At 44.2% G+C, this 25,568-nt stretch overlaps 1 protein-coding gene across 1 annotated transcript in view; it reads left to right on the top strand.

Annotated features, from left to right (window-relative positions):
* ANO2 (anoctamin 2) overlaps window positions 1-25,568 on the top strand; it is a 318,709-nt gene that overhangs the window by 157,170 nt on the left and 135,971 nt on the right. The window contains exons 15-17 of the mRNA XM_040642600.1: window positions 412-494; window positions 6,523-6,534; window positions 6,761-6,871. Coding sequence (XP_040498534.1) covers window positions 412-494; window positions 6,523-6,534; window positions 6,761-6,871 — 206 coding nt within the window. The remainder of the gene's footprint in view (window positions 1-411; window positions 495-6,522; window positions 6,535-6,760; window positions 6,872-25,568) is intronic.

Below are 25,568 nucleotides of genomic sequence, written 5' to 3'. Positions count from 1 at the left end.
AGGGAACACAAGCAGGGGGAGTGGGAGAGGGAGAAGCAGGCTCATAGCGGAGGAGCCTGACGTGGGGCTCGATCCCAGAACGCCGGGATCACGCCCTGAGCCGAAGGCAGACGCTTAACCGCTGTGCCACCCAGGTGCCCCCCATTCATGTTTTCTTCATCCTTCCATCCTTCCTTCATTTCTTGAGATCACTGTTTGTCCTTTTCTCATAACCTAGAAGTGGGGAGAGGTGCACACATGTGTGTGTGCTGGTGTGTCTCCCTTTACGTATATCTATTGGGCTCTCAAGGACATGGAATAGTTTGAGCAGTTCCAGCTAGAAGTACGAAATTTGAAATCACCACCTCCACTGGTGAACCCAATGGGTATTCAAAATGCACTCTTTAATAGAATTTTTTCTTTCTTTTTAAGCTACCATGTTTCTCGAAAACTGGAAGAGATTACAGATGCGGCTGGGCTACTTCTGGGACCTGACTGGTATAGAAGAGGAAGAAGTGAGTTCCCTTGCATACTTCTCTGGGTCCTTGCTTGGTTCCACCTTGCAGATAGATCTTCTTGAGTGAGAGGATCACTGACATTTGCTGTCACATCAGCCAGTCACTGGCTCCATGGTCTTACTCATGTTGACATGCACTGAGGTCAAGAGTTCAAATCCCCACTCTTTTGAGCTGTAAGACATTGGACCTAATGGGTAGTCTGACGTTGTAGGCACCCTCTCTGGAAAAAGAGATGGCACAAAGGAAAAGCCTTTGTGCTACCTTTTAGATTCAACTTAACATTCTTCTACCTCCCATTTCATGGGTGCTCATGTGCATGAAGCCAGAGAGTAAGAATCGCTCTCATGTAACCCAGAGCATGCATCTGTCAGAATGCCTCTGTAAGCCTACTGAGGGTCAAGGGAGAGGTGTGAATGCCAGATGCTGATTGCCTTTGATGCTTATGGAAGAAGAAAGAACCACTGAACTATTACAGTGTAAGCCCGTACAGCATGGGTGAAACTAGAGGATGAGCTAAGGGCAAAGGGTAGGTTCTTCTAGAAGGTTCTTCTCTAGTTTTATGGATAGATGATGTTTAATGGTTGACAACAAATCAGCTTTCCCTCTGGGCTCTTATGAGAACTAGGGCCCCAGCCCTGATGTTGGCGAGCTGGCAATGAGTAGAGTGTACATGGTGGCTCCCAGTTCTTATCTAATGCCACATGCTACCACTGACTGAACAGTAGATGAGAATATTGGACAGGGGCTCCTGATATTGTGGACATTGTTGATGAGGTACTGGGGACAGTGTCTAGAAAGACCAGGAGGCGCTTGCATTTGCCTGAGTACCCACTTGCAAAGGCTGGCCACAAGCATTATGGTGGCTACACGGAAAGCATGCCTTTTCTGTGTTCTCCCACAGTAACTGATGTGCCTCGCTTTAGACTTGGGATTGCTGACTTTGTGGCCCTGATGTTTTATGACCAAACAAGGAAATCCCCAATTTAGTCTTGTTCTCAAGCCTGCGTGGCTTCACATGTCTGTCACATGATGTCATTTCTTCTCCCTGATGCTCTAATTGAGCAGGTGGGCATTCCATCCCCATGCTTTGAGTGCATGTGCTAACTGTGTTCCAGTCCTGTAATTAAACATATGCCTGGTGACCCACGGTATCATGGGTTCCGTGGCAGATCAGAGAACATCCACGTGGATTCTACCTTCAGGGAGGAGAGAAATTAGGAAGACAAGCATCAGAGAATAATGAAGGCCAATTGCATTTCTTGGGAATTAATAGCCAAATGAGTGCTTCCAGTGGAAAGAGCTGTAGAAGTGGGACTGTGGGGGGTGATCTTGTTGGGACATCCTTGTCCTATGGGTTCCATTTGCTTCAGCAGAGAGAGAGAGAGAGACAAGGGAGTGGTGGCCACATGTGGGGAAGTGGGCGCTCTCGCTCTCCTAATGCAGGGCTTAGTGTGTCTCCCAAGAAGAGAAGAAGACACATCTTGACATCAGTGCCTGCATGGGGCCAGACACAAGCTGAGTGTGTCTGCTAAGGAGAGCTGAGGAAGCCAGCAAGTCTCTGCTAGGAAGGAGGTGTAAACACACACACACAAGCCATCAGTTATGACTCGATGCCCTCAAGAATCTCAGTCACAGGCCCCTGGCCGGGGTGGCAGGACAATCCATTTTGTTTCTGGAACCAGGTTTCCTGTTTTCTGATTAACCCAGAGATCAGGGGTAAGTAATGGATGGTACATGATTTCAGGAGCTCGTGTGCAGGCTGGAAGTGCGCTGGCCAAGACTGGTTTACCTGTGGCACAAGGAGATGTTCCTCATGGGCTCTGGTCAGTCCTGATGGGTGATGTTACTGCAAGGTGGCTTGCTTCTACAGCATGGTTGGTGTGCCCTGCATGTGCAAGCCCAGGGCCAGGCATGGTTGAGATGAAGGGAGGACAGCCTTGTGTTTTCCTTTAATGTATTTATATTTCAGACTAGGTTATCAAACACACTTTAAATTCAGTTCAATCTGAACATATGCATTAGGCACCTACTATGGACCAGGTTTTAGTATGGAGTGTGAAATTTTGTCAGGCAGTCTCTGAACATCTCCAAAGGATTACATTCAGCTAGAGTGCTTTCTGGTCTCTAAATATTTAGAATACGATGGCGCGTATGTGAGAGAAATTTCTTCTAGCTAATGTAGCCAGAAGAAGAAGAAATGCATTTTTTTAAAGATTTTATTTATTTATTTGACAGAGATAGAGACAGTCAGTGACAGAGGGAACACAAGCAGGGGGAGTGGGAGAGGAAGAAGCAGGCTTCCAGTGGAGGAGCCTGATGCGGGCCTCGATCCCAGAACGCTGGGATCACGCCCTGAGCTGAAGGCAGACGCTTAACGACTGAGCCACCCAGGCGCCCCGAAATGCATTTTTTTAAATCAGAGTTTCGAAAACTGGTCCCATGTCACTGGGTAGCAAAGAGACGAAGTGTACGCACAGAAGGAAACAGCAAGCAGAAGTCTTGATCTGGGGAAGTTGGGGAGTATATCAGAAAAGTGAGATGTCTGGTAAGGGTAGTTGGCTGCAGGAACGGGTTTGGGGATGCAGTGGTGGACAAAGCAGGAAATACAGGCATGCAGCTAGGACAGGGGGCTTCCTGATGGCTGGTCTGTCTCCTGTAGGTCATGGGAAGGCATGGAGGGCAGGATAGGAAGGTATTTATGACTTTACAAGAGTCCTAAGACTTCTCTGAAGTTTGTGGGCAGGTTTAACCTGCATTCAGGTGAGGAGCAGGAGGTATGACTGGGCACTGGGGAGAGGGAGGCAGGGGCCCTTGGAGGTTATGATTAGAAGTTTTTTCTGCTGTAACCAGATACTGTCTCCAGGTATCAGGACTCTTCCTGGGGCCAGCTGTCTGTAGCCCCAAGACATCGTGTTCCTCTGTGGCCTTCACCAGGAAGCACCTCCTCAGCGGGGAGGAGAGTGGTAACTCACACAGACCAAAACTCATTTGTCCTCTGTCTTCCCCACCCAGGGTGCTTCCACCATGTGGGCCATGCCAGGAAGGGTTGAACGAGTGGAGTGCCTCAAGTCCAGGTTGTAAATCAAGGAGAAGTGGAAGGAGCCTGGAGATAGTTTTGTTTCAGGGCAGGGAAGGACATGAACAACCAAATCCAAGCTCACCTTCCTGGTTCAGTGTGGACCCTGTCTAAGGGGGCCTTCATGTGGAACCGGGAGGGCTACCTCGAGGGATTTGGTAAAGGACCCTTTGGATTCTGTTCTTGCTGAAGGGAAGCCTGCCAGACCTCAAGAGTCTTTCGCTCTGAAGAGGGATAATCTTCAGCTCAGTGGGCCTCACTTGCCTGATTAGCTTCTGTCAGTCAGGCCCCAGGTGTTCCTCCTAGAGTGTGGCCTTGTCTGAACACAGATGTCCTCCCCTCCATCTTTCTCCCACCCCTTGTCATGATATCAAGCTTTAGGTGTCCTACATGGCGTCTTATCACATAGGAAGCAAGATCCTCTACCTCCCTTTCTGACCTCAGTACGTATCATTCTCCTCCTTGCTCAGAACTTCCAGCCACATAGACCTTCATTCTCTCCCCCAGCTCATTCTAGTCTTTGCACTGGCTGTTCCCTCTGCCTAGAATGTTCCAGTCTCCATGGGGCCTATCCTTTCTTGGCTTTTCCATCCCAGCCAAACATTACGTTCCTCAGACTGGCCTTCCCTGAATCCCCATTCTGAAGCAGCCATCCTGTTTTACTTCTTCTATTGTCCTTATCCTTAGCTGCTGGTTTCTGGTTTGTGAGTTTGCTTATTGTCACCTTCTTCTGCTTGAAGATAAGCTCAGGCTCCACTGTGGCCTCAGAGCCTGGAAAAGAGTGCACAGCACAGTAGGAGTTTAAAAACTCTTTGATGAAGACATTTGTTGAATGTCTCTCTGGATTTACCTCTTCAGATCAGAGAAGGCTGGTCCTGAGTTGGCCTGGGGCCTTCCTTCAGCCAGCTCCTGAGGACACCAACCAGGTAGAAGTAGCTTTGGGAAATATTTCCCAGAGTCGTGGTGGGAGGGGTTATTATGTATTTGTGACGATTTTGCATCAGACCCTCAATGCAGAGAGGCTGTGTAGGAGAAACAGCCGGGATAAGGAGGACTGGCCCGTGGCTGGGTGCCCTGGAGCAGCCCACACGGGGGCTGGATTCTGCTCAGGCCAGGAGCTCAGTTTTCCAGCTCCCTGCCTTTGAGGAATTCTGTAACCCCACCCGACCTTCTTGGCCACAAACAGAGAGATCCTTATCTGACCTGCTTCAGCTGGACTCTGCTTCGAGAGTCTTGGACTGCTGTGTATGTGCCGAGAACGCTCAGCTTGTTCTAAACAGATGAGGGGTTCTGAGTGGGGGCCCCGCGTGGGGCGGGGTGGGCCAGCCACATCTAGAGGGATGCGTGGACACATCTAGATGTCATGGCATTTCTTCGAAAAGTCAGAGGCAGGTCAAGAGCAGCCTCCTGGTCAGTCAGGGAATGTTCCTCAGCCCCTTTGCAGGGTATGAAAGGTAGAAACAACTCTAGATTGAGGGGATTTAGAATCCACAGTATGGTACTCACCAAAAAGATACTGCTGTAGTTTTTAAATGAAAATCTTCCATGGAAATAATATAAATGAAAATTGACCAGATTTCGGGGGCCATGGAGGACAACTTCAAACCAAATTTCTCAAAGTATTCCTGTAGGATTATCATTGTTGGAGGCAAAGGATTTTTACAAGAAGTGGTGGGTTTAAAAACATTAAGCAAGTGTCTTCACAGTAGAATTTTTCAGAGCATCTAATATGCTCAGGTGATACGTTGTGTGGGCTTTTCCAATCTCTTAACCCCTGGAATCCCTTTTTAGCTGCAACTCTTGTAGTACACAAATTGGGAAATGATGTGTTGGAGAACGGATGAAGGTGAGAGACAAAATCAGTGAGTTTCACAAGCATGTCGAGGTTTCTGGGTGCTCCACATGGTGCTGATTACTGTGAGAAATACAAAATAAGATTAGTATAAAAAACATAAAAAGACTCACATGCAAAACAGCTAGGAAATAATAAAAGAAAAATACATAATTGAGAACTGCGGGTGGTATTAGCTATAAAATTCTAGGCTATTCGAGAGGGAGGAGACTCTACCAGGTATGCCACAGCAGAGAAGACGTGGAAGCAATGAGGCTGATGCAGCTTTGGAGATCGGTAGTGACGGGATGTCTCAAAACCCTTGGATAGCATCACCTCCTGTTGTATTGGTGATGTTTATAAGCCACGGGCATGGTTTCTCCTCTCCAATGTCATGGCATGTCCTGGGAAAGCCAAAGACTGTTCAGGAGCCTGGCTTGTTGGCTTTTGGAATCTCTGCTGTGTGAGCAGTGGTAAGGAAACGTGTGTCCTCTGAGTCAACTGTGAGCCAGTGCCTGAATCCTTGCCTAGGAGGTATCGATAAATGATGCGGGAACATGAAGTCCTCACACCTGTAGATATTCATCCTTGGACGCTGCAGGGGAGACCTGCCAACGAGGCCAGGTGTTCACTGTTAAATTCTCTTTGAAGTAAGTCATGCATCTTCCTGCTTCAGCATCTGCATTGATTTGACCATAGTCCTCTTGATTAGTTAGGTGCTCTTTCCCATGCCTGGTGACTCACTATTCAGGTTTGTATTGCTGAATGGCTCAGCGATATCTCTTGAGCATTGGTGTACTTGCCAATGAGTTACTCACCTAGGCTGTACAGGAAACAGGTTTAGGCAAGTGAGTTTTAAGATTCCCTGTGGCCATCTTTAACTTTGATGTTTATTGGTCGCCATTTTAGCTTGCAGAATAATGGAGCAGGAAGAAGTTTTGTCGTTGCCCCAATTCCCAGCTGTGGGGCACATCTGTTTCTCTAGCTGGGATTTGGCTCATTGAAACTTAAAGTTTGAGGTATGAGAATAGTTAGTAGGATGACCAGATGCTTCTGTTTGTGTCAGTTGCCCTGTTAACGTTTCCTCTCTCCTTTCTCAACACTGGCGCCATCCCCAGGAACGTGCCCAGGTTTGGTTGTCAGTGTGTTAACAACTGTTATGTGTCCCCTCTCTCTCCCCCACATTGTGTTCCTGGTCTAGACTCCTTGTGACCATGTGTGGCGTGACAGTTCATGTCTAATAGCATTTGATCCTAAGTCCTGACTTTATTGTACTTATGGTGTCTGGTTATAACCCACAGGCCAGGGTCCCTCTTCTGCCTTTTTACTAACTACGCATTGACTCTTGGGTTTTAGGAACACTCCCGGCCTGAGTATGAAACCAAAGTTCGAGAGAAAATGTTGAAGGCGAGTGGCAAGTCGGTTGTCCAGAAATTGGGTACTGATATGACTGAGAATGAAGATGAGGTAAGATGCTGGCCCTTGCTGCCCGCTGTCTTCTTTATTTCTTAAGATCCTGTTGTCATTTCATTTGGAGCGCCTTCACGGACAGAGACTGGGCAGGAAGAAGGGGTTGACGGGAATGCGACAGGAAGGAGTGATTCACGACACTTCTCGTTGACCTGCACCCAGAGCTCATGGGGAGCAGGGTTTTGCCATGACTTGATTTATCTCTCTTTCTTGGGTGGCAGTGTCTGGGCAAAATGGGAGAGTAGGTTGGAGAAGAAAGAAATAGTTTTTGGCCCGATTATTCCAGATTCCATCACCTGACTATCTGATAATGATAACTACCACCATACCAACTCACACAATGGCAGCTAACCCTCGTCAGCTTGCTCCAGGCTAGGTGCCATTCTCAGTGCATTATGTTATTTTATTCTCACAATAAATTTAGGAGGCTGGCACTCTTGTTAGGTAAATGAAAACTAATGAAAAAAGTTACGTTCGTAGCTTAAGTCAGTTGCCAGAGGTCACCCAGCCCGTAAATGGTGTGTGGATCTGGGATTCCAGCCCCGGTCCATCTCTGGCAATCGGTGTCTCTAACCACTACGTGATACTGCCCTTCCAGTGCAGTGAAGAAGTCCAAGCAGGAAATGGCTCTTCGGGTTGACAGAGGCAAATTTGTGCCTGTGCTCACTGGAGCTACTCATAGAGTGTTCCTTAGATTTCATTTTGTCTGGGTGGGCCTTCACAAGTAGGAATGTGATGGTGAACGTGTCTTCTGAGTCCTATTTCTGAGTTTTAGGGTGGCATTCAGACATTAAAACAGCTTCAGAATCTGTGCTGTGATCTGTAAATACTCATAGTGTGTGTGAGCCAGGGGTACGGGGTGGGGGCTCCTCTTTGGCACCGCCTGTCTCCTCTGAGCGCCACCCTGCTTTGAAACCGTGTGTGTGTGTGTGTGTGTGTGTGTGTGTGTGTGTGTGTGTTTATGTCTTTCCTAATCTGGCTCCTGAAAAAAATCAACAAGATTGGAAATCTGTTGTTTTTGCATGTGTCTTTTCTCCATCTTGGATTTGAATTCAAATTTCATTTAATTTTACATTCTTAAAGTTGGAACCATTCATGTTAACATGCAAATTTATTCAAGCACCAAAACAGAAGAATGTGGTGTTTTTGAGCCCAGAACACTGGGTTTTTTTCTTCTTTCTCTCTCCCTCTCTCTCTCTCTCTCTCTTTTTTTTTAAAGGCAACAGGACTTAGAAGAGAAAGAGGGTGGCCCTCTGAGTTATTCTTTTTCCTAGACGAAAAGTAAGTCCAAGACCACCAATTATTTGGGGAAATAATGAATTCATTCTTAGCGAAGTCTAATCATCACCACCACCCTCATCAGAAAGCAAGCATTCTGTGTTCTGTCAGCTTCGGCAACTCCAGGCAACCTTCTTTCTCCACCCCAGAGCGATATACAATGGATAATTTTATGGAAATCACATGTAACTTTTATTGACCACTGACTCATTTAATTTTAATTCCATAGACGGGAATGCCAAGGAGCTGGAATTGCGTACATTGAGGCTGTGGTTCTAATATAAACTTTGCTTGGATGTATATGCATGATAGGTCACATAACTTTCAGGAACCATGAATAATTGAAAAACATCTGAATGCATTATGAATGATACATATGTTTATGTTTTAACATTCAACATCTATTTCCATTACACTGTCGAGAATGCAAAGCTCAAAGCCTCTAATGTCTTATGGGCATTGGGGAGAAAATGACCTTCCCAGATGAGCAGTGCAAGGTGAAAATGGCCTGGAATTTGATTGTCAACATCCTTCTTGTCCTCCCTCCATTCTGTTAATATTGTAAATGTTCTGTTCTTGCTGTAAATCTAGCCAAAGGTGGGAGATGACAGGAGGGGCACATGTTACTGTCTGTTGGGAGGGATGTTGCTCTTGCCTGTAGGAAGAGTCGAGGTCAATGCCCACGGCATAACATGGCTCTGGGGGCACCCTCGTGTGTGGGCTATTTAGGAAAGGCACCTTCTGCTGGGAAATAGAGAGGGACTAAGTCCCAAAGTCTGCTGGTTGTCTTGGATATGCGTCATTCATCCCAGAGGATCATCTTGGCTCTGCCTTCACCGTGACCTTCAGGCTGCACATCCCTACCTCTCCTTACTTCCTTCCTTTTGGATGATTAGCTACCATTTATTGAGACCCAGAGCGGTATGGGGATTTGGCAAAGACCACATAACTTGGGAAGCTGGTAGTCAAACTCAACTTCACCTTATCCCCAAGGCCCATTGCTCTCTTTTTTTTTTTTAAGTTTGAAGATACCTAGCCCATTTTTAAAAACATCTTTATTGAGATTTAGTTCTCAGACTGTAAAATTCACCCATTTAAAGTCTACAACTCATTAGTTTTTGTATATTTGCAGATTTATGCAGCCATTTCCACCATCTAAGTTTAAAATATTTTTATCACCCCAAAAAGAAACCCTCTACCCAGTAGTTACCAAGCTCTGGGAAACAACTATTTACTTTTTGTTTCTATGGATTTGCTTATTCTGAACTTTCATGTCCGTGGAAGCATGCAAAATGTGGTATTTAGCTTCTTTCACTTGGCAAAATGTTCTCATGATTCATCCATGTTTTAGCTACATCAGTACTTAGTGCTTTTTTATTGCCAAATAACGTTCCTTGTTGGGAATATACCTCATTTATCACTTGATGGACATCTGCATGGCTTCCACTTTTTGGCTGTTACGAATAACGGTACTATGAATATTTGTCTACAAGTTTTTGTATGGATGTGTGTTTTCATTTCTCTTGGATATATACGTAAGAGTGGAATTACTGGGTCTCGTGGTAGCTGCATATTTAACATTTTGAAGAACTGCCATACTATTTCCGAAAGTAACATACCATTTTACATTATTATTTTTTAAAGGTTTATGTATTTACTTTAGAGAGTGAGAGAGCACACCAGTGTGCAAGTGTGTGCATGGGGGTGGTGGGCAGGGGCAGAGGGTGAAGGAGGGCGGGAATCTGAAGCAGACTCCCCGCTGAGCACAGGTCCTGATGTTAGGCTTAATCTCAGGAGCCTGAGATCATGACCTGAGCTGAAACCAAGAGTCGGATGCTTAACTCAGGCGCCCCCCATTTTACATTCTAACTAATGTATGAGGGCTCTGATTTCTCCACATTTCAGCAACACTTCCTTCTTTCTTTTTTATTTTATCCATCCTAGTTGTGTGAAGTGGTATTTCACTGTGGTTCTCTTTAGTATATCCCTAATGACTAATGATGTTGAACATTTTTTCGTGTGCTTATTGGCTATTTATGCGCCTTCTTTGGAAAAATGCCTATTCAGATTCTTTGCCCAGCCCATTTTTTAAATTGTATTTTTATGATTGTGTTATAAGAGTTATTTACATAGTCTGAATACCAATCCCTTGTATGGTATGATTTACAAATATTTTCTCCCATTCTATGGATTTTTTTCATTTTATTGATATAATTCAAAGCACAAAAGTTTTTTGTCATAATTCAACTTGTATGTATTTCCTTTTGTCACTTGTGCTTTTGTGTCATATCTAAGAAACCATTCTTAGTTCAGTGTCATAGAGACAGACTCCTAGGTTTTCTTCTAAGAGATTATGAGGTTAACACTTACCTTTTAGGTGCATGATCCATTTTGAGTTAATTTTTCTTTATGATATAACTAAGGGGTCCAAATTCTTTTTTTTTTTTGCATGTGGATATTCAATTGTCCTAGGACCATTTGTTGAAAGACTGTTTTCCCCATTGAATTATATTGACACCCTCATCAAAAATCTATTTACCTTAAGTGTAAGAGTTTATTTCTAGATACTCTGTTCTATTCCATTAATCTATATATCTGTCCTTATACCAGTACCACATTGTCTTAATTACTACACCTGTGTAATGAGTTTTGAAATTGGGAATGTGACTTTGACTTTGTGCTGCTTTTTCAAAATTGTTTTGCCAGCTCTGGGTGCCTTGCATTTCCATATGAATTTCATGACCAGCTTGTCAATTTCTGCAAAAAACCCAAGCTAGGATTTTTGATAGGGATTGAGTTGAATCTGTAATTACTTTAGGAACTATTGCCCTCTTGACACTATGAAGTCTTATAATCTATGAACATGGTGTATCTTTATTTAGATCTTCTTTAGTTTCTTTCAACAGTGTTTTATATTTTCAGCATACAAGTATTGTACATATTTTGTCGAATTTGTTTATAGTTATTTTATTCCTTTTGATGCTATTGCAAATGTAATTGTTTTCTTAATTTCAATTTTGCATTGTTCATTGTTAGCATATAGAAATACAATTGATTTTTTGAAAAAGATTTATTTATTTATTTTAGATAGAGAGAGAGCATGTGAGTGAGCATGGGGAGGGGCAGAGGGTAAGGGAGAGACAAATTCCAACAGACTCTTCTCTGAGCTTGGAGCCTGACATGGGGCTCGATCTCACAACCCTGAGATCATGACCCCAGCCGAAACCAAGAGTCAGACCCTCCACCAACTGTGCCACCTAGGGGCCCCTTGATTTTTTTGTATATTGATTTTGTATCCCACAGCTTTGCTGAACTCATTTTTTAATTCTAATAGATTTTAGTGAATTCCTTAGGATTTTCTATTTATAAAATCATGTCATCTGTGAATAGAGATAGTTTTACTTTTTCCTTCCCCGATCTGGATGCATTTTATTTCTTTCTCCCCGCCTCCCCCTGCTTCTTTTTCTCTCTCTTTTTTTCCCAGCTAATTGCCCTGACTAGAATCTCTTGTACAATGTTGAATAGAAGTGATGAGAGCAGACTTTCTTGTCTTGTTCTTGATCTTAGGAGAAAAAAAAATGGGCCTTTCACTGTTAAGTATGCTGTTAGCGGTGTCCCATTGCTTTTTTGTTCTCTCTTTATAAGGCTTCCCAGAGAACAATTTACATCACATAACATGATGCTGATCTGAAATGAAACAGTCTATACTGTAATGAGGTGGTAACTACATGTCCACATTGGGGAGGGACAATACGATATGTCCCAACGTTGGCAGGGTCATAGTACTCTCATCAGGAAGCTGGGACTCTTCTGCTTCAGCTGTCACATGGGGAGAGTGGATTATAGCCCCTGCAGTTCTGAGAGTTGGTGACTCTCTTTGTTTATGTGAGAGATGATGTTGGTCATTAGCCCAGAACTTTGGGGCATAGATGGTCTCTTATTTGTCTCAGATGTTGCTAATTTAGATATTCTTACATCTGTTGTTTTTATATCTGCCTTTTTAAAAAAGTTTTTATTTAAATTCCTGTTAGTTAACATACAGTGTAATATTAGTTTTAGGTGTACAATATAGTGATTCAACACTTCCATGTAATACCTGGTACTCGTCACAACACGTGCCCTCCTTGATCCCCAACTCCTCCTTAACCCATCCCCCCCCACCTCCCCTCTGTAACCATCAGTTTATTCTCTGTAAAGAGTCTGTTTCTTGGTTTGCCTTTCCCTCTCTTTTTTTTACCCCTTTGCTCATTTGTTTTGTTTCTTAAATTCCACATATGAGTGAAATCATATGATATATGTCTTTCTCTGACTGACTGACTTCGCTTAGCGTATTACCCGGTAGCTCCATCCGTGTCATTGCAAATGGCAAGGCGTCATTCTTTTTGATGGCTGAGTAATATTCCATTGTATATCTACACCATATCTTCTTTATCCATTCATCAGTTGATGGACACTTGGGCTGTTTCCATATTTGGCTATTGCAGATAATGCTGCTATAAACATCAGAATGCATGTATCCCTTTGATTAGTATTTTTGCATCCCTTGGATAAATACCTAGTAGTGCAATTGCTAGATCATAGGGTAGTTCTATTTTTAACTTTTTGAAGAATCTTCGTACTGTTTTTCAGAGTGGCTGCACCAGTTTGCATTCCCACCAACAGTGCAAGAAGGTTCCTTTTTCTCTATATCCTCGGTAACACTTGTTGTTTCTTCCTTCTTTTATTTTAGCCATTCTGACAGGTATGAAGTGATATCTCATTGTAGTCTTTGATTTGTATTTCCCCGATGATCAGTGTTGTTGAGCATCTTCTCATGTCTGTTGGCCATTTGTATGTCGTCTTTGGAAAAATGTCTATTCATGTCTTTTGCTCATTTTTAATTGGATTATTCATTTTTTAGGTGTTGACTTTTATAAATTCTTTATATATTTTGGATACTAACCCTTTTTCAAATATGTCATTTGCCAATATCTTCTCCCATCCTGTAGGTTGCCTTTTAGTTTTGTTGATTGTTTCCTTCAGTGTGCAGAAGCTTTTTATTTTGATGAAGTCCCAATAGTTTATTTTTGCTTTTGTTTCACTTGTCTCAAGAGGCATATCTAGAAGGAAGTTGCTACAGCTGATGTCAAAGAGGTTACTGCCTGTGATTTCCTCTAGGATTTTTATGGTTTCAGGTCTTTCATACATTTTGTACCTATTTTTGAGTATGGTGTGAGAAAGTGGTCCAGTTTCATTCTTTTGCATGTTGCTGTCCAGTTTTGGCAACACCATTTGTTGAAGAGATTGTCTTTGTTCCATTGGCTATTCTTTCCTGCTTTGTTGAAGATTAATTGACCATATAGTTGTGAGTTCATTTCTGGATTTTCTATTCTGTTCTATTGATGGCTGTGTCTATTTTTGTGCTGGCACCATACTGTCTTGATTGCTACAGCTTTGTAATATAACTCGAAGTCTGGAATTGTGATGCCTCCAGCTTTGCTTTTCTTTTTCAAGATTGCTTCAGCTATTTGGGGTCTTATGTGGTTCCATACAAATTTTAGGATTGTTCTAGCTCTGTGAAAAATGCTGTTGGTATTTTGATAGGGATTGCATTAAATGTGTAGATTGCTTTGGTCAATATAGACATTTTAACAATATTTGTTCTTCCAATCTGTGAGCATGGAATGTTTTTCCATTTCTTTGTGTCATCTTCAATTTCTCTCATCGGTGTTTTATAGTTTTCAGAGTACAGGTCTTTTACCTCTTTGGTTAGATTTATTCCCAGGATTCTTATAGTTTTTGGTGCAATTGTAAATGGGGTTAATACCTTAATTTCTCTTCCTGCTGTTTCGTTATTGGTATGGTGTATATATATATATGGTATGGTATATGTTGGTATGGTATATAGAAATGCAGCAGATTCCTGTACATTGATTTTGTGTCCTATGACTCTACTGATTTGTTCGTCAGTTCTAGCAGTTTTTTGATGGAGTCTTCGGGTTTTCTATATAGGGTATCCTGTCATCCACAAATAGTGAAAGTTTCACTTCTTCCTTGCTGATTTGGATACCTTTTTATTTCTTTTTGTTGTCTGGTTGCTGTGGCTAGGACTTCCAGTACTATGTTAAATAACAATGGTGAGAGTGGACATCCCTGTCTTGTTCCTGACCGCAGAGGAAAAGCTCTCAGTTTTTCCTCATTGAAGATGATAATAGCTGTGGGTTTTTCATATATGGCCTTTATTATGTTGAGATATGTTCCCTCTAAACCTACTTTGTTGTGGGTTTTTATCATTAATGGATGTTGTACTTTGTCAATGCGTTTTCTGCATCTATTGAAATGATCATATGGTTCTTATTCTGTCTTTTATTAATGTGGTGTGTCATGTTGGTTGATTTGTGAATGGTGAACCACCTTGCAACCCAGAAATAAATCTCACTTGATTGTGGTGAATGATTTTTTTACTGTACTATTGGATTTGTTTTGCTAGTGTTTTATCAATTTTTGCACCCCTGTTCATCAGGGATAGTGGCCTGTAGTTCTCTGTTTTAGTGGAGTCTTTGTCTGGTTTTGGTATCAGGGTAATGCTGGCCTCATAGAAAGAATTTGGAAGTTTTCCTTCCTTTTCCATTTTTTGGAATAGTTTGAAAAGAATGGGTATTAACTCTTCTTTTTTTAAAAAAATTTTTTTATTATATTATGTTAGTCACCATACAGTGCATCCCTGGTTTCTGATGTAAAGTATTAACTCTTTTTGAAATGTTTGGTAGAATTCACCTGTAAAGCCATCTGGCCCTGGACTTTTGTTTGTTTGGAGTTTTCTCATTACCGATTCCATTTCTTCGCTGGTTATCAGTCTGTTCAAGTTTTCTGTTTCTTCCTGTTTCAGGCAGTTATGGGTTTTTAGAAATGTGTCTATTTCTTCTTTTTTTGGCATATAGTTTTTCATAATACTCTCTTATAATTGTATTTCTGTGTTGTTGGTTGTGATTTCTCCTCTCGTTTGTGATTTTGTGTCCTTTCTCTTTTTTCGATAAATCTAGCTACAGGTTTATCAATTTTATTAATTTTTTCAAAGAACCAGCTCCTGGTTTCATTGATCTGTTTTGCTGTTTTTTTGTTTTTTTTTTTAGTTTCTATGTCATTTATTTCTGCTCTAATCTTTTTATTTCCTTCCTCTGCTGGCATTAGGCTTCATTTGCTGTCCTTTTTCTAGCTCCTTTAGGTGTAAGGTTAGGTTGTTTATTTGAGATTTTTCTTGCTTCTTGAGGTAGACCTGTATTGCTCTATACTTCCCTCTTAGGATCACTTTTGCAGCATTCCAGAGATTTTGGACCATTGCATTTTCATTTTCATTTGTTTCCATGTATTTTGTTTTCTTTTTGATTTTCTGGTTGACCCATTAATTGTTTTTTATTAGCACGTTGTTTAGCCTCCATGTATTTGTGCTTTTTCCAAATTTTTTCTTGTGGTTGACTTCTAGTTTCATAGTGTTATGTCAGAAAAGGTGCATGGTATGATTTCAATCTTTTTGTATTTGTTGAGACTTGTTTTGTGACCTAAAATGTGAGCTATTCTGGAAATGTGCCATGTGCACTTGTAAAGAATGTGTATTCTGTTTTAGGATGAAATGTTCTATAATATGTCTGTGAAATCCATCTGGTCCAGTGTGTCATTCAAAGCCATCGTTTCCTTGTTGATTTTCTGCTCAGATGATCTGTCTATTGATGTAAAGGGGGTGTTACAGTCCCCTACTATTATTGTATTAGTTCCTTTATGTTTGTTATTAACTTTTTAATATTTGGGTGCTCCCATGTTGTGTGCATAAGTACTTACAATTCTTAGATCTTTTTGTTGGATTGTTCCCTTTATGATTATATAGTGTCCTTCTTGTCTCTTGTTATAGTCTTTGTTTTGAAGTCTAGTATGTCTGATAGAAGTGTTGCTACTCGAGTTTTTTTTTTTTAAGATATTATTTATTTATTTGACAGAGAGAGAGATAGCCAGCGAGAGAGGGAACACAAGCAGGGGGAGGGGGAGAGGAAGAAGCCAGCTCCCAGCGGAGCAGGGAGCCCCTATGCGGGGCTCCATCCCAGGACCCTGGGATCTCGTCCTGAGCCGAAGGCAGATGCTTAAGGACTGAGCTACCCAGAGCCCCTCAAGCTTTCTTTTGACATCCATTTGCATGATAAATGTTTCTCCATCACTTTCAATCTGCAGATGTCTAGGTCTAAAATGGGTCTCTTTTAGGCTTCTTATATCCATTCTTATGCTTTTCAAGGGTATGGGCATAATGAGGATAGTAGTAATGATAAAAATATGAGTAATATTTATGGGGTGCTTTCTGTGTGTAAGGCTTTACATGTTTTATTTCATTTAAGTCTCAAAACCATTATCATCTCCAGTTTATGCATGAGAAGCCTGAGGATTAAAGAACGAAACAGTTTGCTCGGTGCTAATACGTGGCGGAGCTAGAGTATAAGCCAGGTGGCCTGACTCAGAGCGATGTTCTTGAGGACTTGCTTCTCTGTCTTTCAAATGTTTTCCCTAAACATTTCCTCAAACACTACTAAAACGTCATCCTTGCTTCTTCTTCCTTGTACTAAAGGCAAGAAGGACAGGGGTATTCATTGGAAAGATGGGTATAAGATAAACTTGCTGCCCTATTGTTTCTTTTTGTGTAAATGCTTACGGGGTGATGTTCTATCTCCACGGAGGACAACAGTGGGTAGAATTAGCTCAATTTACAGCAGGAGGTTCAACAGACAGTAGGGAAAATTCAGGAACATAAACACAGATATATATATGTTGTGTTTCCAAGGAAGAATATAGAGTCTGAGACTTTAATAAAAGAACAGGCTCTTTTTTTTTTCTCTCTCCTGGATCAGTTTAAATCTTTTCTGGACTAGTCTATCCTGGACAGATTTGGAGGTTTTCTCAAGTTTCCCTCTGGGGCAAGATTTTTCTGTTTTTGCAGGATGATAAAGCTCTAAGCTGAGTACAAATGGCAACGTGCTATGGATGGTGGGGTTGGGGAGCATTCCCAATCTTTCCTCTCATCCCTCTGACTTTTCACTCAGCCCCTCCTAATTTTCTAATTCCAGCCCATGCCTCCTTTTTTTTTTTTCCCAACAAACTTTGTATTAGCCAGGGTACACTCAGCAGAGCCCTTGCCAGTTGAGGGAAAACAATCCGAGGACCTAATTAGAGGTGTTCGAACCGGGCATGTAGGGGGAAATGTCCCTGAACAGTGAGGCAGCCACAGGGATTTGCTGCCATTCTTAGGACTGGAAAGACAAGGAGGGAGGCGTGGTTATGAGAAGCCAGGCTCCAGGACCACCCAGTGGGGGCCAGAACCCTGCGGGAGGTGTGGCTACTTCTAGAGATGCCTTCTGAAGCAGATGGGGAGAGTGGAGGAGAAAGAACCCGTGTCTCCCCCTCCGCCCTCTAGTCTCCGCCCACCCATTGGCCAAACCCAACTCAAAGTCAGTTGTTGACTTCAGTCTGGGGAATATCATTTTCAGGGGTTAGTACCCTGCAAAGCAAGCAGAGGAAGGGAATGGCAGAGAGTGGATCTGAGAACAAGGGGCAGAGGACGGGCACAAGCGTTCAGTCAGTAAGTCAGCACATCCTTCCTCATCGTAGCTGACTAAACACAGAGCCTTACGAGCCCGGCCCTTGCTTTGCAGAGTTGAGAAGCTACTGGGGCAGAGAAATAACAATTTGGCAAAAAGCATAATAATGCCCACCACTGACATAATCGTCAGTTGTTCACACCCCTCCGGAGTCATTGTGAATGTTTGTGTGAGCGCGGGTGAGTGTGTGATGGAGAGAAGAGCACGGCTGCTTGGGGAGTGATTAGAGCGACAGAGGTGGGAGCAGATAACTGATGGCTTCAAAGAGGAGGGGAAACGGATTTTTGTGTCAAGGAACAAGGAGTTTGTAGTAAGTGGGGGAGAAGGCAAATGTGAGTCTTAAAAGCATGTTCTCCTGTAAAACATACATCTAAAAGGACTCTCAAACAAACTCCTCTTCAACTGGCCCCGGGAGTTTCCCTCATGGGACTCATCACCCAACTATTTATCCAGTGTGGACGCGGCACCTGTCCTCCCATTGCGGCCAGCGCGGCCTGCGATGCTGCATTTAAAGAATGTTTTATAGGGAGCGTTGAAGCTGAAACCTGTGCCAAGAGGAGGCCCGGGGATGGATGGGTGTTAATTTACTGTACAGTGCACCACCCTGGGGACAATTATTTCAAAGGAAAACTCATCTAAAGTTAAAGTATTGAAACATTTACGACAGATGCCTCTGGCAGGCGCAACAAACAATCATGTGGAATAAATTATGCATAATTGTAGGGCCTTTGACGAGAAGGCCGGGACAACAGCAGCAGGAAGCTCGGGACTGTCGGGGAGCTCGGGGGAGAAGCAGGGCCCAGGGAGGACGGTCTGTCTGGGCCCCCACTCTGGGCCAAAGGGCTCTGGCCCCAGCTTTCCACAAAGGCCCTTGGTGGTCAGTTGGGATGTTCCCTTTGAACAGAATAAAGTTCCCTCAGGCCCTTTTTGAAGCCACTAAATGACTTGACCACTTGAGGGTCCAAGAAAAAAACAAAGAATCTGAGTAATTCTCTCAGACTCTACTTAGGGGTTAAAAAAGGTTTCCCCTTGGCACAGGGAAACAGTGGGAGCAGGAAATGACTCAAGGGTCATGACCTGAGGAGCTAGGGTGAAGCTTGAGCCTGGGGCCATTGCCGAAGGACTTGTATTTGCATGGGTGCCGACAGTCCTGAATCTGCTTTATTTTCTGGGTGTTTCATGGCCTCTTACTGTTAAGGCTGAGTTTCTGAAGGCTGGGGCCATTCTGGGCCTTCGTTCTGTCCTGTACTTCTGCACAAACTGAGGACTCACTGTCAGGAAAGAGGCCGATTCTATCCCATGCTGAAGGGCCTTCTGGAGGAGTCAAGCCCCTTGGTTCACAGACCAGCCCCTTACTTCAACTGAAAAGGACCGACTGACCAAGGGCTGATCCCCTCTCAAATCCCATGGTGCCACATCACTCATCCATGCTTGCCTGGAATTTCTCAGGTTTGATAATAAGGCAGAGGAACAGGTCACTGTGTACGATGTAACTCCATGGCTAAACACAGCTTACAAAGTTGAAGTGTTACTGAAAGCCCCCAACAATTTTATGTACTTTTATTTACTTTATTTTGTTTTATTCATTTTACGTTTTTACTGATTGTTATTTTCTTATATTTTTTATACATTGTTTTCAGCTCTGGCTCATTTGTTACTCTTCCTCTTTCTCTCTATCTGCCCCCGCCCCCGGCTCTTACTGTCTTTCTGCCATCTCTCAGGGAGAGCCTTCTGTTTCTCACCTCATGTCCCTTCCTCCCCGGGGCAGTCTTATCCAAGGGACGAGAAATGGGTAGGCAAAGGAATAGAGAAATGGATGTAGTGAGGGGACTAGGGAGTTAATCCTGTTTGACTTTAGAATGGAGATGTCTTCTTAGGAGTAGTTAAAGACTTAAATTTGGAATTTTGAGGTTCTGATCCCTTTCCCTCGTTGGTGGGATCCTGCCCCATGGCTCCACCTAGAGGAAGGGCAGGCTGGGATATACGGTCCTTGCCAGCAGCCTCCAGGCAACAGCCCCGGACTAGCAGAGGACAGTGGCCTTCTCTGCCACACCATCACGACGTGAGGGGGGTGTGAGCAATTAGACTCTGGGAAGGCAGCTGGAGGGGTTAGAGTGGAAGAGCGCACAGGTGATTGTATCACCCTTGAGAGTCACTGCTCTGGGAAGTGAGGAAAGATGGAAGTTTCCTGAGAAGGGAAATGTCGTGAGGAGCAGTGAGTGAGACGCGTATGCCTGTCGGTGTACCTCAGAGCCTGGCTAAGTCTTTCAGTGACTAAGTCCCTCCACTGGAGTTTGGGACTGACCCTTTCTGCACAGAATTTAGCCCTATCTGAAGTGGTGGCGTAGATAAAGTTTTTGAGTATGAGTACATTAAAATTGTGGGTTTTTTTGTTTATAGTTCTTATACAGGCAAACATTCTCCCCAGGAAAAGTTCCACATTACAGAGAAAATGAAGGGCTCCCCCATCCTCATCTCCTCCAAATGTTATCTGTCTCCCTTGAGGTAGCCATAGTTACAGTTTAGTTTGTGCACTTCCAGACCTTTTCTTGGGAGCTTTGATTCATGGGTGACCTTGTATCTGTTTTGGTTCTGGGCTTATTTACACACATTCAGGAGAGAGTCATGGACTAATAGTTTCATTATGTTGAGAACGTTTCTTAAGGCAGGAAGGCAGCATTTTCCAAACGGTGCCACAAGACACCCCCAGGGTGCCGCACTGAGCTCACAGAGGTGTTGTGGAATTTGTACACATTTTTGAGGGAAGCCCAGCAGTACCCGATGTCTGTCAGACGCCACCGCCTTGGCCGTGTCAGCGTTAACACACATGATAAGCTTTTCAGTGTCATCCCGTCTTCATGAGGTTGAGTTCTCAGCACTTGCAGTACCAGTCCCGCACAAAGCCATCATGGAATGGGAGGCGAGAGCGCATGTGTCCAGCCTGACTCCAAGGTTGGCGAAGTGGGAGAGTGTCCAGCAGGCGAACACATCCTTTTTGTAAGTTGTTAAGGCTGAGAATGAAAGAAAATATTTTTTCCTTCAATTTGTGTGTATTTTTTTTCCCAAATGGCTATTAACATGGTTAGGACATACTAAGGACATACTTACTGATTTACTTGGACTCAACTACTCTTTAAGTGGAACTGTTAAGTGTTTCTTTTAGCCGAGGGCATTGTGTAAAAATTACAGAGACGTTCAGGGTACCATGAACCGAGAAAGTTTGGGAACTGCCGCATGAAGAGCTTCCTAAGTTCTACGGAGACTTCAGAGTGAAGTATACAGCCAAGAGCAGAGCAGCTTAAAGAGATAAGTAGTGAGTTTAAAGTTGCAGGAGTTTGTTTGGGGTGACAACATTCTGTGGCAAGGTGTGTGCTAGGAAGGTGCCGGGCAGACTGGCTGCTTCTGCGCTTGCTCTGACCACACTCCTAGGCCTTAGAGTACATCTGCCCCAGGACGGTCTCTGCCTCTATCTCTGACTATTCTTTCTCTCTCTCTCTCTCTCTCTCTCTCTCTCTGTGTGTGTGTGTGTGTGTGTTAGGAGGGGACTGAGGGTTTCTGATTCTGGGCATCCCTTTAAATCCTTGGGTTTAAAAATAAACCCGACATCTTCTTATCCAGAAGACTTCGCTTTCCTTACAGTCTCCGGGGTGGTTTGGGCTGCATGGAGAGGGATGCCAGAGAAGCACAGAATGTGTCCGTAAACATATCCCTTTGTGGAGCATGGGAATTACTCATCCCAAGGAGAGACTCCTCGGGTGGCCCCGGCCATCAGATGGGGGGCTCTGGCCCTCTTCAACTGACAGCCCACTCTCAGCATCAGAAGTGCTGGCTAAAATAAGACCTTCCCTCTGCTCTCATTGTATACATTTCTACTGGCCCAGGTCTAAATTAAGAAGTTACAAATAAGGAGAGTCCCGAGGACTGTGTTATGGAGGAGAAGCTGGAGAGATGGGACAGCCCTTGAAATAGGAGCGCGGTGGGGGAGGCGAAGTGGAGGCTCTAGCCTCGGAGCAAAGGCTGGGCACATTCAGGATGGTATTTCAGACCAGACCCTCATGGAAAACACAAGGCCCAAATATGTGCAATGATGGGACTGTTGGAACGGCAGAGTAGCAAATGCAGGCCAGCACATACCATCGGGATGTGTGATGTTTGCCACTATTGACTTGCAGTTTGGACTTTTCTTTTTCAGTCTAAATGATTTTTCCATATATGGCCTGAAGCATGTAAATTAAATTTGTCTTTTGCTGTCTGGGCCAAGGTCATTATTTCACTTCCTTAGAATTCACTGGAAGCACACATAAGCCTGGCTTCAGGTTCCTCCGCTCTCTTCCCCATCATGGGCCAGAAAATCGAGTGTTGGTTTAAAAAATTCCTCTGGGGTCAGGTGTTCTGGCTCCCTGTGATTCTTTTGACAAGATGGTCATAAAGAAAGCTCTCAAGGAAAGCAGGTGGGATTGCTCTTTTGTGGACAGAGAAAACAGAGACCTCAAGATGATGCTCTCCTACCAGTCATGACCCAGGCTAGAGGAGGTTTCCGGAGCCTCCCATCTTCCCTCAGCACCGTGGCCCACTCAGCTATGCTCCAGCTGTCCAGGCTTCTCACTCAGAGCATCTGCAGTCCCATCACTGAGTTCTCCCTGGACGTGACTTTCTCCACTCCCATGAAGAATAAGGAACTAGGAGGAGAAGAAAACAGGGTCCTTACTTAAGTTTCTCCCAGATGTGGACTCTGAGCCAAGGATTTAGGTGCAAAATTTATTTGAGAGGTGGAACCCCCATAGTAGAGTGGCAAGGTGACGGAGGAGGGAAGGTAGCCGGTAGAGGGTGCCTTGTCAATCAAGTTCAACTGGAGCTGCTTCTGCTGGGAAATTCCGGGAGCTGAGCTAGAGCAGGCACTTCACAGTTTTACTTCCTGAGTGGAGAGAGAGCTCCCATCAGTCACCGTGGAGGGAAGCTCTGTGTGTGTGTGTGTGTGTGTGTGTGTGTGTGTGTGTGTGTGTGTTTCGCACGCGTGCCTGAATCCTCCTGCACTTCTGGCCTGCCATGAGCATGCACATAAGAGAAAAGACTCAAGCTTCCCAAAGAAGTCTTCAGGCAAAGAGGTACAGGTGCTGGCATTTGGAATTTGGGCCTCCCCACTGTACAGTAAGGCCCGTGGAGATTTGGAAGTAGACACCAACAGTATAGAGGTTCTAGGTCCTAAAATGCGTCAGTCACAATCCAAGAAAATCGGAAGCCCAGGAGTTCAGCAGAGGGAATTTAATACAGGGAAAGTTAGTTAGAAGGACGTCTGAATTGCTGACGAGCTCAACAGGGATGGTGAAGCAACTCAGAGGTAAGTAGCCGCAGGAGGTTGGGGACCTGAGGTGGGAGGGGGGTGTTAACCAGAGCGCAGGGCCAGGCTGCCTGGCGCTGGAACCATGATGGAAGCTACATGGTGGGAGATGGGGCCAGCAGGGGAAGGGCAGGCCAGCGGGTGCTGGACGTATGGTGGAGATACAGCCACTGCATGAAGCAGATCGATGGAAGGGAGCGATACTCAGGATTCTTCTTTTGTCTGCCTGCCAATCTGCCGCCATTACTTGCATTGGCTGAGTCTAATCTGAAGCCAGTTGGTGAGGGAGTCTGCGAAATGACACTTCAGGGACCATGTAATATGACACTACATATTAGAGCAAAGGATATGCAGATCTGAGAGTAAACAGGAAGAGGCCTGGCCCTGGTCCTAACTCTTTATCTGACACCAATACATGCCTCCACCTTCTGTGTCACAGCTCTTCTTGCTACATGACTGTTGGGTTTGTCATCCCCAGAGCGCACTCTCGGGAATTTCCAAGGAATTTGGATGGATTCCATTTTGGGAAAGGAGCGGTGATAGGATGGGGAACATACTCCATACGCTTGTCTCCCATGTTCTGAGGTGTCTTAGGGTTGTTCCTGTGCCTTTTGTTCTGCATCTCCTGCCTCCATCGTGGGGGTCACTGAGGAAACACCACATCTTAAATATACCCCTTTTTGCTGTGTCCCCTATACTCTGGCTTGCAAAGGTTTGGTTTTTGCTCTGTTTCAGTGAGGGAGGTTTCTTTCCTTTCAAAACCTGGAGCATGCTGGGTTCTCTCTCTCTCAGATCATTACCATGTAGACATGTTGGCTTTTATCCGTTCAATAAAACCAAAGGTCAACATTCTGCTTTCTAGAAATAGCGATCTGAATTCATGCTAACTTGCCCCCCCTCCCCCGAGGATTCCCCAGGCCTTCAGTGTTTACCTCATTTGTTCTCCCAACTGTCCTGGAAAGAAGTTCATCCATGTAGTCTCCTGTTCTTTCAGATGGGGCAGCCCAAGTGAGGTTTTCATGACTAATGTGTACCAAGACTAGAGCAAAGCCAACGCCAGTCTCCACTGCCCTTGGTTACCACTTCTGAGTTGGGTTCATTTAAGAGCCAACTTAATCCATAATATTGACTAAGAATTCAGTGATCCATGTTTCTATTTTTTTTAATATTGAAGACCAGATCAGTGGGTGTATTTAATATTCATAGGCCACTAGGAGAATGACATCCTAGGAGAATGACATGCTGCTATCCCAAGCAGGCCAAGGTAAAATATACATTGGAATTGTGTCCATGGAGGTGCCAACCCCAGAGACGAAAGGAGTTGGATCCCTTTGTGGGAAAGATAAGCAGAAGATGTTAATTTAGTTATGTGTCTTTGGGTTTCAGAGACTGGAACAGAGTAATTTGGGGAGCAGAGCGATCCTTGATTTAACTCACCTTCTCTCCCTGTCTTCTCTATAAATCACACCTCTTTGGAAGAAGATGTCCAAAACCAACTCCTGTGGGGCCTTTCTTATTTCTGTTATCTTGGCTTTCAGCTGAAGTCCTTCAGATGTGGCTACAAGACAACCTTGAAATGTACTTCCAGATCTTCTGGGCTGACTTGGGCATTCCATTTTCTCTGAGAAATGAGCATGCTTTGTCCTCTGGCTGGTGGGAGATGGGAGAAGGAAAAACATTATCCCAGGCCTTGAGGAGCACCGGAGGCTTCTGCATGGTTCTGGCATAGGCCCCATACCAGGCATTTGCTACCGGCAGGAGCTGGCTGCCGCGCAGCTGGAACTCAGTGCTGGTCTGGCATAGGGGCGGCCTGCTCCACGAGCCATTCTTCATCCACAGATGTGCCAGAGTCAGTTCCTCATCTGGGAAGCTGCTGCTGTTGCTTTTCTTCAAAAATACTATCCTTTCCCAACATTATGATGCCACATGCAGGATTTTCTGCGCACCGGCTTTCTTTTTGCTTGGTCCAGGGCCGGTGGGCCTGTACGGATTTTTATGGCACCTTTGGACCACTTCCGTCCCTATGGTGGAGATACATACAACCTGGAAGGGTTGCCACCCACCCAGGGCCAAGCTGTCCTGCTCATCACTGGCCTGGAGCTGGACCCAGCTCAGGAAGGACAGGCATGGTGGTGTTCAGTTGGCTGTAGATACTTGACATCCAATTCATTTTTATTATAATGGTGCAGGGTCTACCAGCCAACTTACATAAATTTTGTTCTGAATTTGGGCATCTGCATCGAGTTTAGAGAATCGCAGTAGGAAGTTTGCCCTGGAAATGTACTCAGCCGATTATTCGCACTCCTTAGCATGAAGTGACTTCCATCCAAGAATCTCAGAGAGCTTGTCTATAAACATGAATGAATTAATCCTCCCAACACCACTGTGTGCTCTTTGCCAGCTGGATTATTTTAAGGGAAGTGACCAGTCCAGGGGCCTATAGTGAGTCATGAAAAAACTTGCT

This window comes from Ursus maritimus, unplaced genomic scaffold, assembly GCF_017311325.1.
Source record: "Ursus maritimus isolate PB19 unplaced genomic scaffold, ASM1731132v1 scaffold_26, whole genome shotgun sequence".
Classification (NCBI taxonomy): domain Eukaryota; kingdom Metazoa; phylum Chordata; class Mammalia; order Carnivora; family Ursidae; genus Ursus; species Ursus maritimus.
This window is presented reverse-complemented; position numbering and strand designations above follow the sequence as displayed.